Source organism: Antedon mediterranea, chromosome 5 (genome assembly GCF_964355755.1).
Source record: "Antedon mediterranea chromosome 5, ecAntMedi1.1, whole genome shotgun sequence".
Taxonomy (NCBI): Eukaryota; Metazoa; Echinodermata; class Crinoidea; order Comatulida; family Antedonidae; genus Antedon; species Antedon mediterranea.
In genome coordinates this window covers 12,364,061-12,377,690 of record NC_092674.1, presented here as the reverse complement: position 1 = coordinate 12,377,690, position 13,630 = coordinate 12,364,061, and the positions used below count along the sequence as shown (strand labels likewise).

At 37.1% G+C, this 13,630-nt stretch overlaps 1 protein-coding gene across 1 annotated transcript; it reads right to left on the bottom strand.

Annotated features, from left to right (window-relative positions):
* Positions 1 to 284: 284 nt before the first annotated feature.
* Positions 285 to 5,305, bottom strand: LOC140049701 (uncharacterized). Its single transcript, XM_072094650.1, has 3 exons — positions 4,980 to 5,305; positions 1,297 to 4,553; positions 285 to 1,042 (listed from the first exon to the last, which is right to left on the bottom strand). The coding sequence occupies exons 1-3, from the start codon at positions 5,303 to 5,305 to the stop codon at positions 285 to 287; spliced, it is 4,341 nt and encodes a 1,446-aa protein (XP_071950751.1).
* Between the last annotated feature and the right edge of the window lie 8,325 nt (positions 5,306 to 13,630).

The following is a 13,630-nucleotide window of genomic DNA, read 5'->3' as shown; positions in this document are numbered from 1 at the left end:
AGAAGAACCCACAAAGACCTACAGTAAGTAATATGAAATGTTACAACAACTAAGACGACCCTTTCCTAGACTCATGGAAGTTACATCGGTTCAATTGGTACAAAAAAAGTACAATAATGAGGTTATAATAGTGTTTCTAATGAATAATGCACAATCCTGGCATCTGTTTATATAAATTACAAAGTGACATTTAGAATACTACTGTTCCTAGCCATTGTGAAGACACAATGTGTCAGGTAGTTTGAGTAATAAGCTTACATGCAAATCACAATATTATGTTTCATTTACAGTACCTCTTTGTAGACAATATTGGACACTTGGTTCCTGATAACTGAGTGCGGATTGTATATTTTGATGTTGTCTGGGTGGCCAACTCTGCTTAAAGATACATACAGTTGTCCATGGGTAAAGAACTGTTGGTCCAGAAAAATACCAATTCTGTTTAGTGTTTGACCTTGACTTTTGTTAGATGTGATACTGAAGCATACTCGAATAGGAAACTGCTTTCTGGTCAAAACGAAGGGTAGTGTCGGATCATCTGGTGATAATTTAAAACGTGGTATCAATAGGTTTTTGCCTTTGTGTGGCCCCATAGCAATGGATGCATGGATGACTCTGTCTAGTAGAGTTTTGACTATGTATCTAGCTCCATTGCAGTGTCCATTCTTAGGGTCTATGTTTCGTAAAAGCATTACTGGAATACCGGGCTTAAGTATTAGCTTGTGAGGAGGTAGGCTAGGCAGGAACAGATCGTTTAAGAATTCTGTTGGATATTGGTGTTCTGCCTCGTCTTGTACCGAATCATAGCTGAGATATGTTGTAACTGGTCCGGGAAATAAATTTATAAAGCAGTCATTGACCTTTGTTACATTTTCGTTTGTTGGGCATATGATTGCGTTAGAGCAAAGTGTAGTATGGGAAATGTTTTTGGTAATTCCGGGAAATATTTCTTGACAAAATTGCTGTAGCGAAGTAGCAGTTGAAAAAAAATGGTCTGGTAGGGCGATTGTATCTTTGTCAATTTCCTCCTTTGTACCTTCTCCTATTGAAAGAAGAAGATGTGAAAATTGGCGAAGTTGATCTACGTTGCCATATGAATGGATAACACGTAAGTTGTCTGTCAATTTAAGCGATTGGATACTCTTCCAAAGGTATGATGTCTTCAGTGTTGCTTGTAGTATTTCAGCTTTGCCGCCTTTGGGAATCACTGGAAGGATCTGTCGCCAATCGCCTGCTAGGAGGAGAGTTATCCCACACCGAATGGTTTATCGTTGCTCCGTATGTCACGTACTGTACGATCAACTGTTTCAAATACGTGCTTATTGGCCATCGTGACTTCATCAATAACGATAAGTGATGTATCTTTAATTAAGCATGCCAAAGGTGACTGTATCGAAATATTGCAGGTTGAGTTGTCATTTACTTTTAGTGGGACTTTAAACCGAGAATGGATAGTGCGACCATTTGGTAAGAGTGTTGCAGCGATACCACTTGTAGCTACAGCAAGTGCAATGAGACCCCGACGTCGTATTTCGGCTAAGATGAGGTTAATGGTGAATGTTTTGCCAGTACCACCAGGTGCATCTAAGTGGAAGAGTGTACCTTTTCGGTTGACGGTAGAGTCCACGACAGAATTGTATACATCACGTTGTGGTTTGTTTAGTAGTGGTAGGTTTGAGTCTAAGATCATTTTCAGCTGACTGTTTTCGTATGTTGTTTCTTCACGTATGACTTGGGATGCGGCATTTGTTTCAGGGTCTGGGGTTGGTAGATTGAAGTGTTCTAATGATTTCCCACCTCTTTGAAGGACGTGGTTTATGAGGGTTAAGGCCTCATTGATTTGTGATTGGGTGGGTGTAGTAGTGTGGTCGCGACGTTGAAAGTCCTCTGTGAGAATCTGTACGTGTCTGTTGAAGAATTGGTTGGGATTACAGGGGACAATGTAAAGCAATATTGTAGCGAATACCTGTCGGATGGTGTTTCCAAACTGGATAGAAGCAGCTTCTTCCATGGCTTTATCAATTTCACTGTCATCTTCATATAATCCTAAAGCAACACAGGCAGCATGGTTAGTGTCATATGTTATTCCACTGACAGTGCGAAGATCAATGAAGCTGGTAGGATTTAAAATGTGTAGCAGTAATATGCGAAGGAAATATAGTTCTTTCTGGTGAGCATTTAAATTTATGACTGGTAACCTGCCGATAGTATCACACAAGTGGTCATTTCTTGAGGTGTGTCGTTTCCGTGGTTGCCATACGTGGTTTGTGTATATATATCTGCTTACGATGTTTGGATATATGAGATCCGACGCAGTTTTAGAATTTAAGTCAAAGAATGCGGTTAGCATGGTTTTTTCAGATTTGTTGATAGCATTCTGCAATCCATTGGAGTCGTCAGGGTTGAAATATCCCATTTGGTCGTGTTCTAAATGGATAGGCAGTTTCTTAACGGCAGGATGTCGTCTGGTGAGTGGAAACTCGTACAGCCGCCATATAGCTTCTGACGCACTAATATAACGGGCATTTGCAAATGATTCTATTTCATCATGTGCGTCCTCTCCCGACGGTAACTTAACCATAACTCTATCGTTTCCCTTGGTGATGTATTTGTATATGTACTTCACTGCCTTTATTGTTGTGACTATTTCGATGTTAATGTGTGCGTTGTATTTTAAGGTAAGAATCGGATTGTACGGTACGACAAAGGTGTTGTCGACTGTGTGAGTGGTTGTTCGGCGTTTAACAGTAGCTGTTTGTCCTCCTTCAACGGGAGACCTTCTGCGATAAATTGCACCTGTGTCTGGACTCATGATGGTGTGAGATCGGAGTGGTTTCGGAAAATGCTTGTCACACTTTATAAGACCTTTGTCCGTTTTCATGCAGGGTGCTGATATATCGTGGTGGCCGCACGGTCCATGAATCATACAGGTAGTAATAATGTTATGTAAGCGGGGATTGTCCGAGGCGACAGGTATTTCAGCACATACAATTTTGTCGATGTCCGCTGGATTTCGGGGCTTATCTTCCTTAGCTAGTATGGCAACAATGTGGACATGTGGTAATCCTCTCTTTTGGAATTCTGTCATAAGTGTGTAGGCAACAATGTTTCCAAGAATGTCTAGTTTAAACAGGTCATCCAAGAAGAACCGGAGCCGGTTGTTAAATGCACGGTTACAAATGTCCGGTCGGTCTTGTGGCTTTTCACCAGGATGAATGGAGTCGATAATTTCTTGCCACTTTGGATTACATGTAAACGTAATGAAATAATCCGGCTTGCCGTACGTCCGCATTAATGCCATTGCGTCTTGGTATTGTTGCGCATACCATCTGGGACTTCCGTAAATTGTAGGTGGAAGCACAATCACTTTTCCTAAGTTGCGTACATTATCTTGCCTGTTTACTGCGTCAATGAGGCATTTATATTTTTCAGCCCTGAGAACCTTCTGATTGTTGCGAGCCCAGCGAAGTCTTTGACGCTCTGCCTTTGAGAAAGCATCAACAGCATACTGTTGCATAAGTCGGCGGCATTTTGAAATGGTGTTGAACTGATCTTTACGTGTCTGTAGCCGGTAGCAGTAATAGTTGGTAGGCGACATCCGTTTGTCATTCTGCAGCTTCATGTCGTCATGGTAACCGTCTGCACCGCGGGGAAACATGATGATATAATGGAGAGGATCGTATGAACGATGTATGTCATATATCCGTGTGAGCCCACCTCCGCGGAGATGAAGAATAATGTCAGTAGTATTGCATGATTCATTGAGCTGTAATACGGCTATTTCATTGGTTTGTGGTAAATTGTATTTTCTGTTATGCCCTGCACTGGGTTTGTTTTTGGTTGACAGTATTAATTTTTTGGAGGACAGGTTTGGCAATTCAATCACAGATTTCATACTTGCTATGTATGGATTGCTGGTTCGTAGTGTCTCTTGAAGTCCCTTTAGCATAGTTGGGGTTAGATGTGTGGGTGAATTGGTACACCTTTGGTGAGCCTGTTGGTCTTCTGTCGCGTCATAGAAGTAGAGTTGAGCAAATTTTGGGGATGCTGGTGAGTCAGGAAGTAACGAACCTATATAGTGATACACTTTACCGTGGACTTTGAATGTCGGCGAATATCCAGGTAGGCGCTCCTCATTAACACCTATTGATGCAAGGGCCATAGCATTGTTGTATGCTCTGATGTTATTGAGGAATGATTGCTGGTCAAATAGTGTTCTGATATATTCCGGAAGGTCTGGTAGAGAGGGTAAGTCAACCTTTCCTTGTTTGCAGCAGAATCCTATTGTTTCTTTTTCAAATCGGTATGCCAAGCAATACTGGCATAGGTTATTTTGGTTGAAGAGTCCTTTTGGTTGAAAGTGTTGAATGTGGTGAGGCACTGTGTTCTCGTTGACATCATAAGTAGTCTGGACAATACCATGTCTTTTTGGACCATAATGAATCATTGGTACGTCTTGAGGCAGAGATTGAGTACTGCCGGCCGCTGGGGTTAGTTCGGGAGTGGGTAGTACTGGCAGAACTGTTGCTGGCGTATGCTCTACATCGGTAGAACTGGGAAGTAAATAAAAATTGAATAAGTCAAATTCACTGTCATTCATTTTCACTACCTCATGTTGTATGTGGAATGAAAAAGAAATTGTAGCCTAATGTTAAAGTGGTATCGTTCCTGTAACTGTCTCAGTATTAGTAATGTTTTGTTATTGTCATAAGATCGTCATCGTCGTCGTCAGCGTCGGCATCATCGTAGTCATCGTCATTATTATTGTTATTATTGTTACTTTTTATCTCCATTGTTTCTATTATTATTGTTATTGGGAATGAAGACGATCGATGTTCTATAAAATGATATGCTGTTGGTAGGCAATACAAAACTGAGTGAAGGCATGTTGAAGTTATGAAAGTAATGCTTTATTGATACCGTACAATCAATCACATTAAGAAAGGTAATCAAGGAAAGTGTCTATAATGCATTTCTACTAAGTTGATGTATGGCCTTTTTTGTGCTTGACCAGCCTCCGTTTTTTAGGCTTCATAGTTTTCTTGGGTGTTTCTTGTCTTTCCAGCAAGTCCACAGACTTCAAAAATGGTTCGTCGTCGCTGTCTGTACTAAAAAAGTCCAGTTCAATAGGTGTTGCTCTAGGTCTAATTTGTGGTGGCTTTGGTGAGTCCGTTTGTTTACTTGGTGAAGGGGTTATTGGTGAGGTTGACAGGGACATCTGAAAGTTAAGCTTCTTATTGGTAGCTGTTAGCTGCCGCACCTGGCGCTGAAGTTGTTCAATTTCTGTAGCCTGCGACGATATCATTGACACACATTCCTCCAATGTTTTATCTATCTGCATTCCAAGAAGATCCGCGTGTTGTCGCATGGAGGGTGGTGTGTTCTGTAACAGCAGGATTTTATAAGATTTCGTACACGTAATTTTCATTAACAGTTCCTGTGCCATATTCGTAACTGAAAGGAATAAATAAGTATAATTGTATGACAAATAGTAAAATAATAAATACACACTGCGTAATGCTTATAATTATATTAATATTATGCATACAGTTATGATTTGAAGAGACATTGGTATACTATTGAATTGTCGAAAAAACTATATAGGCCTAAGTCTTAAACTACCGTATATGGTAGGCTATGGCGTTGCGTTAATCGATACATACACGTACTTTACATCAGCGTAATATAAATATGTATTTGTCAATTAGGCCTATACCAATAAAGCAATATCTTCCATGTGAATAGCTTGAATGAATGTTGCTGTGAGGAAGATGACTAAACTAAACATGGTTAAAGTTAGCCTACTGCAAAATGTGACATAAAAATAAATAAACTTACCCAGAATGTGGAAAACGATTTATAATTTGTGTGGAGATTTAGTTGTTTAGCATGCAGTTGGCCGTGTCGTAGTGAGTTCGTTACTGTGAATCCAAAAGCGTCGTGGTAATAGCGACATGCGGTCAGTGTGTGACTGTGACTTCAAAAAGTCTGACCTTCTCCAGGGTGTGACAGGGTGACATAGATTTGTACTCAAAAGTGTCACAATCCAGGAATGAATTATTAAACTCGGAATATAAGTTGTAAATCGTCTGTGTAGTGTTTGTACAAATTCGGTGAAAACGTTGTATTAATGACAGCACACAGACATTGAACTATGTGTTGGAAAAATTAAACAGGTTTTTGGCGATGTCTCATGTGGACCGCGGTTTACGTCTGTGTATGACCAGTGAAGAGCTAAATTATAATACTGCAACCACTAAAAAATACTAATTTTACTGAAAGGTCTATTGTGTATAGTTGTAATACGTTATACTTTTCCCCTTCCAGATTATTTTGTACAATCAGACCAATAGTACACTGCTCAGATCAGAAAAAAAGTAATACATATTTTGAAACAGCCATAATTATGTTCATTGTATCCAAATATTATTTAGAATTACATTAAATATAGATACGTGTCAACCGCTAGTCCATATGATACCTTCACTTGACTTTATTAGTATAATCAGTGTGCGTTGTACGTAGGCCTATAATTGATCTTAGAAGTGGGTAACAGTATGGGTTGATATGTATTGCACTTAACGGTAAGATTGTATTTTCATTAAATAGTTTTGAATGTTTTTTTAAAAATAATTTCTGGTTAAAGATAATTTGGCAAAAGAAATGAATGCTATCAAACTTACCGGTTTCGTGCTTTGCGTGTCCATCGTTGTCTTCGGTAGTAGACGTTAAACGTAGTTGATGTTTTCTTTATCTTGGGCATAGTGTAATCAGTAAAATTAAAAAATGTACGAATAGAGAACAATATAGGCTAATTATTATATTCGGTCTTCCGGCGAATGAGTGAATGAATGAATGATTTGAACCTGTACTGAAAATAAGTTTGGTAAGATGCGAAATGTATACCAATTATGATTGATTATGTCCCCTGTCAGTGTTGATGTATGGACACTTGACAGCAATCGGTGGTATAGGAAAGTAAAGGGGAAAAAAGTCACTCAATAGATGTAATTAAAAATAATATACATTAATTATAATGTAATGATGTAAAAACTTTACATCAATTAGTATTAATGCAAATAATATAATTGTAAAGAACAGTAGGCCTATATGTATAATATATTATATTATTATATATATTATCTGAACGAATAGACACAGGAGGAAACCGTTAATAGGGGTCATCAATCACTGAAACAGTCTCTAACGTGACCGTACCAAGAGACCAAAGGCATAGTTTATCAAAGTGGGTGACTGTCCCCTGTCAGTGTTGATGTATGGACACTTGACAGCAATCGGTGGTATAGGAAAGTAAAGGGGAAAAAAGTCACTCAATAGATGTAATTAAAAATAATATACATTAATTATAATGTAATGATGTAAAAACTTTACAACAATTGGTATTAATGCAAATAATATAATTGTAAAGAACAGTAGGCCTATATGTATAATATATTATATTATTATTTATATTATCTGAACGAATAGACACAGGAGGAAACCGTTAATAGGGGTCATCAATCACTGAAACAGTCTCTAACGTGACCGTACCAAGAGACCAAAGGCATAGTTTATCAAAGTGGGTGACAGTCAGCGGTGCTTTAACATTTATATCACAAATTATCAAATAACAACTGTCGTAGCCTACTTATATATCGGTCGTAGTACTCACCATTTACAATTATTATAAATAAAGCAAGCAATAGAAATAATCGATAATATAAACAGTAAAGGTGTTTCCCTGGTAGGCCTACCAGGCCTCCTATAGTAACATTGAATCGCACCTAAATTTGATTATAAATGATTAATAAATAGAATCTAATTTCAGTAGTTCACGATACGTTGAACATATTTTTGTATTTAATATTGAATGGCCTATATTGAAATAAAGCAAGCAACAGAAATAATCGATAATATAAACAGTAAAGGTGTTTCCCTGGTAGGCCTACCAGGCCTCCTATAGTAACATTGAATCGCACCTAAATGTGATTATAAATGATTAATAAATAGAATCTAATTTCAGTAGTTCACGATACGTTGAACATATTTTTGTATTTAATATCGAATGGCCTATATTGGTCGTAGTACACACCATTTATAATTATTATAAATAGAGCAAGCAACAGAAATAACCGATAATATAAACAGTAAAGGTGTTTCTCTGGTAGGCCTACCAGGCCCTCCTATAGTAACATTGAATCGCACCTAAATTTGATTATAAATGATTAATAAATAGAATCTAATTTCAGTAGTTCACGATACGTTGAACATATTTTAGTATTTAATATCGAATGGCCTATTATTTTTGTATTTAATATCGAATGGCCTATATTGGTCGTAGTACACACCATTTATAATTATTATAAATAGAGCAAGCAACAGAAATAATCGATAATATAAACAGTAAAGGTGTTTCCCTGGTAGGCCTACCAGGCCTCCTATAGTAACATTGAATCGCACCTAAATTTGATTAAATGATTAATAAATAGAACAGGCCTCCTATAGTAACATTGAATCGCACCTAAATTTGATTAAATGATTAATAAATAGAATCTAATTTCAGTAGTTCACGATACGTTGAACCACTAAAATATTTTTGTATTTAATCAAATATAGTGTTAACTTTGATTTAATATCGAATGGCGCCACCAACGGCCATTTTGCCGGAAGTGACGGACCCCCCGGAAGCCAGCTGAACAACAGCGCGAGTGTGTGAAAATAACCCTGTGATATCCACAAATTTCGATAGGTAACGCTAAATTTTGTCGTTGCAAAAGACAAAAATGGAATAATAGCGTCGGCGTGCACACTAATGTTATCAAATCTACGTTTCGCGGTACATCTCGGATAGATAAGGTAGGTATCCAAGGCGGAGATTTGTAGAGAAGTTTTTGCATTGTGCTCGCCTATGTCAGAATTAACCATAATTTATATATAGATGCATGAACATGTATTCTACCATTACGTTTGATAATAAAGTATTTGCTAAGGGGATGATCAAAGTCCTTAATTATTTTATGAGCTGCCTTAACTATCAAATTTATGTATATTTCATCTAACTGCACCAACGGATCTTTAACAATATATTCAGCTTTCCTTGTAATGCGATTCAATTTCTTTTATCTTTTTTATTAATATTTTCATAATTGCATATCAAACAGAAAGACATAATACTTTGGATTAACAGGGAGCTATCAATACTAAGTGATTTCACTTTGCGAAGTATAAACATTCTTTGATTGGCTCTTTTAACTATTCTATTCGTATTGGTTTCCCACGAAAGTTTATAGTCCATGACAAAACCTAAGTATTTATATTCTTCTACTCTATCTACTTCGTTACCATCAATCAGAACTGGAATAATAGGATCTTTCTTTACTCTAAAGTCTACGACCATCTCCTTTAGTTTTGCCAACATTTAACTTTAAATTATTCAATTTGCTCCAATTAAAAAAATCTGATATCAATTTACGGTAGTCATAATCATTATCATGCTTATCACCTAAATAATATAATAATAATAATAATAATAATAATAATATACATATATGCCTACTGTATAAGCTTACATGTTGTTAATAATGATTTCATTGCCCAATTATGTGAGATTAGAGTTCGCGAAAAGAGATCGTGATTTTAGAGTGAGCCTGAGAAACAAAATCCGCTATCTGTTATCTGAAATAGGCCTTATTAACCTCATACTATTATAATTTAAATGCAAACAACTCACAGTAAGTTTACGTTTTCCTACCATTGTAGGTCCTGATAATCGGAATGTAATCAATTTTGATTTGCCAAATATGCTTTTATCAAATCCGAAATTACTACAATGTGTGACTGATGAGCTCCAATTTATCTAAAGTTAGTATAGTTCAGCCGTTAATGAAACTGGGTTAGCCAGGTTTTCTTTTTTCTCATTATGTACTTTTTATATTCTAGTATTATTTATTTTTACTACATTATAACTGGCAACCCGATAGATAACATCTCTGATGTTTAACATTAATTTTACACCTTATCGTAAACATAATCACGGGGAAAGTGTTGCTGTATAATGTACGCAAATAACAGAACACTGAACACAGCAGTTACATGATGAAATTGGTATATATACTAAGCGACTACATTGTCTATTTCTGATCATGCTTATTAATTTGTAGAATATAGTAATGTTGTATGCTTGCGTTGGTGTCATAGGCGATTTTAACGAGCAAATATCAGGGCACGTTGACATGCCCAATAGCTAAGTCAAGTAGGTGACATGGCTACTAGAGAAGAGGCTATACTTGACGTAATTATTACAAATCTGAAAATTCTTATATAACTATTATCTCTCTGACTATACAGTAACTGTTACTTCGTCATCAAAATATTGTTAAAAAGAAGACAAACAATTGCAAGTGAATTAGCCGACCCATGTCTCCTCTTGCTATTCAACTGTTGATTTACATCGCATCCTATGGATGAGGTTTTCAATGTAACTAAACATTAATCAGAAGGCAAGCATTATTATACTGATTAATTATTCCAATCAGTACAATTAAAGTTCATAGTAATGACAAACACATGATGAATTGGAAAATTAAATTAATTATTATTATTAAGTGACCGATCCAGTGGCATCGTGAAATACACGGTTTACGCGTAATACATCATGTTCCATCCATGGGATCAGAATGCGTATAGTTAGGCCTACTTCCCTGGCGAAGTTTACCGACGCGTACGTCGTGTACTGTCTACGCTACGAATTATGTTCACGATCTAGGTTGTTCGAATTATTAAATGTACAATTTGTATGACACTTTGTACCATGGGGTACATAAGATACACGTTTCATTGTATGCCTACTGATAGGGCTACAGTGCAACAAAACATGCAAGTTTTCGCCAGTCACTCATGCCATCGAACCTCGCCGATGTGCAATGTTTTTTTTTTAATAACAAGTGGGTGTTTTTTAAAACATGTAATTCTCTCTTTATCGTCGGCTTTTGGTACTGATTTTAAATTCCATCTTCTCTTTAAATTGTATAGAAAAATGTATTACTACAGGATATTTACGTAAATTATCATGGTAATTATTGACTCATTTAAACGCAACTTTGTACGTATACAAGTACTCTAGGCTTTGATTACAGTTCTGATGATGAGAATATATTTATCGAAACATGTCAAGTAATTTTAAGACGGTCATATACAACAACAAGTTTAGTCTGGGCTCCAGACGGAGTTTTGTAAAAATATAAATATTTTTGCACATATGGCGTTTCATACGTGTATTACTTGAATTTGGATACTCTGGGGAAACACGCATAAGTCACGTGGTTTGACACCAAGAATTCTTGGTGCATAAATTATCCAGTTGACTAGTTTCAGCCGCATGCCATTGGCTACTCACTCGTACGTCGTTTTAATATTCATATTTCTTAATTTCAAAGACTCAACGTCTAAGACGATGCGCATGCGCTATGTTACGTTTAGACAACGTGTACTTGGGTACATTGATGAAAGTTTCTGAAGGCTAAAATGATTTTATATGCCTAGTAGTCTGGTAAACATTTGATGAGATTTTTCCCAAGAACATGAAAACTCGTCGTGATATGATAGGCTAGTTCTCCGCCAAATCAAACATTGAATGGATCATTTATTATGCGGAGAAAATTTGATTTAATTCCCACCCAGACCCTGTCCTGTTCTGTGTGGTGGTGTAGCCCTGTTGTGTGCCGGTCGGTGGTGGTATCAAAGAATATATATCACAAGATAGTCTGGACTCCAGACGGAGTTTTTTCTTAATATTAGTAAAAATATAAACATTTTTGCATATATGGCGTTTCATACGTGTATTACTTGAGTTTGGATACTCCGTCTGGGGAAACACGTAAAAGTCACGTGGTTTGACACCAAGAATTCTTGGTGCATAGATTATCCGGTTGACTAGTTTCAGCTGCATGCGATTGGCTACTCACTCGTACACCGTTTTAATATTCATATTTCAGAATTTCAAAGACTCAACAACTAAGATGGTACGCATGCGCTATGTTACGTTTAGACAATGTACTTGGGTACATTGATCGGGACATTGATGAAAGTTTCTGAAGGCTAGAAATGATTTTATATGCCTAAGTAGTAGTCTGTTAAACATTTGATGGGATTTTTCCCAAGAACATGAAAACTCGTCTTGCTTCTCCGCAAATCAAACATTGAATGGATCATTTAATATTACGCGGAGATAATTAGATTTAATTCCCACCCAAACCCTGTCCTGTTCTGTGTAGTGGTGTCGTAGCCCTGTCTGTTGTGTGTGAATCCTGTTGTGTGCCGGTGGTGGTATGTAGGCCTACCTCTTATTGGCGTTTTATTTGGCAGATCATACGTGCGAGTTGAGTAGGACCTACGAAGGAGGACTAGGCTAAGGATAGTCTGGGCTCCAGACGGAGTTTTTTCTTAATATTAGTAAAAATATAAATATTTTTGCACATATGGCGTTTCATACGTGTATTACTTGAGTGTATTTTCAGACAAAAATCGCGGTCGAAATAAAAACAAATAAATTTAAAAAAAAAACAATACAGACTTGGGGCAAGTCTAGGCTAAGGACTAAACAATTAATAAACAAAACAACTTGGCAACACGATTTCATATTCGAACAGTCTCGATCGTACATTCAGCACTTAGACTTGCCCCAAGTCTGTATTGTTTTTTATTTATTTGTTTTATTTCGGCCGCGATTTTTGTCTGAAAATACAGACTTGTGAAACACGTATAGAAATCGATTTGCAGACCGCAAACATCCGATAAGAATGACGTAGGTTATCATACCGTATTTGGCTATATGGGGCGGGCGGTATGTAAATATGGATTTTCGAATCAACCAATGATCATTTTGTTTCAAAATGAAAAAGATCGAGTACGTACAGTGCTGAATGTACGATCGAGACTGTTGAAATATGAAATCGTGTTGCCAATTTGTTTTGTTTATTAATTGTTTAGTCCTTAGCCTAGGCCTCCTTCGTAGGTCCTACTTAACTCGCACGTATGACCTGCCAAATAAAACGCCAATAAGGTAGGCCTACATACCACCACCGGCACACAACAGGATTCACACACAACAGACAGGGCTACACTACACAGAACAGGACAGGGTCTGGGTGGGAATTAAATCAAATTATCTCCGCGTAATATTAAATGATCCATTCAATGTTTGATTTGCGGAGAAGCAAGACGAGTTTTCTTGGGAAAAATCCCATCAAATTTTTACCAGACTACTACTAGGCATACGGTATAAAATCATTTCTAGCCTTCAGAAACTTTCATTAATGTACCCAAGTACACATTGTCTAAACGTAACATAGCGCATGCGTACCTTCTTAGTTGTTGAGTCTTTGAAATTCTGAAACATGAATATTAAAACTGTGTACGAGTGAGTAGCCAATCGCATGCAGCTGAAACTAGTCAACCGGATAATCTATGCACCAAGAATTCTTGGTGTCAAACCACGTGACTTTTGCGTGTTTCCCCAGACGGAGTATCCAAAATCAAGTAATACACGTATGAAACGCCATATGTGCAAAAATATTTATATTTTTACTAATATTAAGAAAAAACTCCGTCTGGAGCCCAGACTAATTCAGCA

Excerpts from the sequence above, each read along its gene's own strand:
- LOC140049701 (XM_072094650.1), bottom strand. The coding sequence starts at position 5,305 with ATGATATCGTCGCAGGCTACAGAAATTGAACAACTTCAGCGCCAGGTG. Across the intron at positions 4,554-4,979 it reads AAAGGCCATACATCAACTTA|TTCTACCGATGTAGAGCATA; the intron begins GTAGAAATGCAT and ends TTTACTTCCCAG. Across the intron at positions 1,043-1,296 it reads CGTATTTGAAACAGTTGATC|GAGAAGGTACAAAGGAGGAA; the intron begins GTACAGTACGTG and ends TTCTTTCAATAG.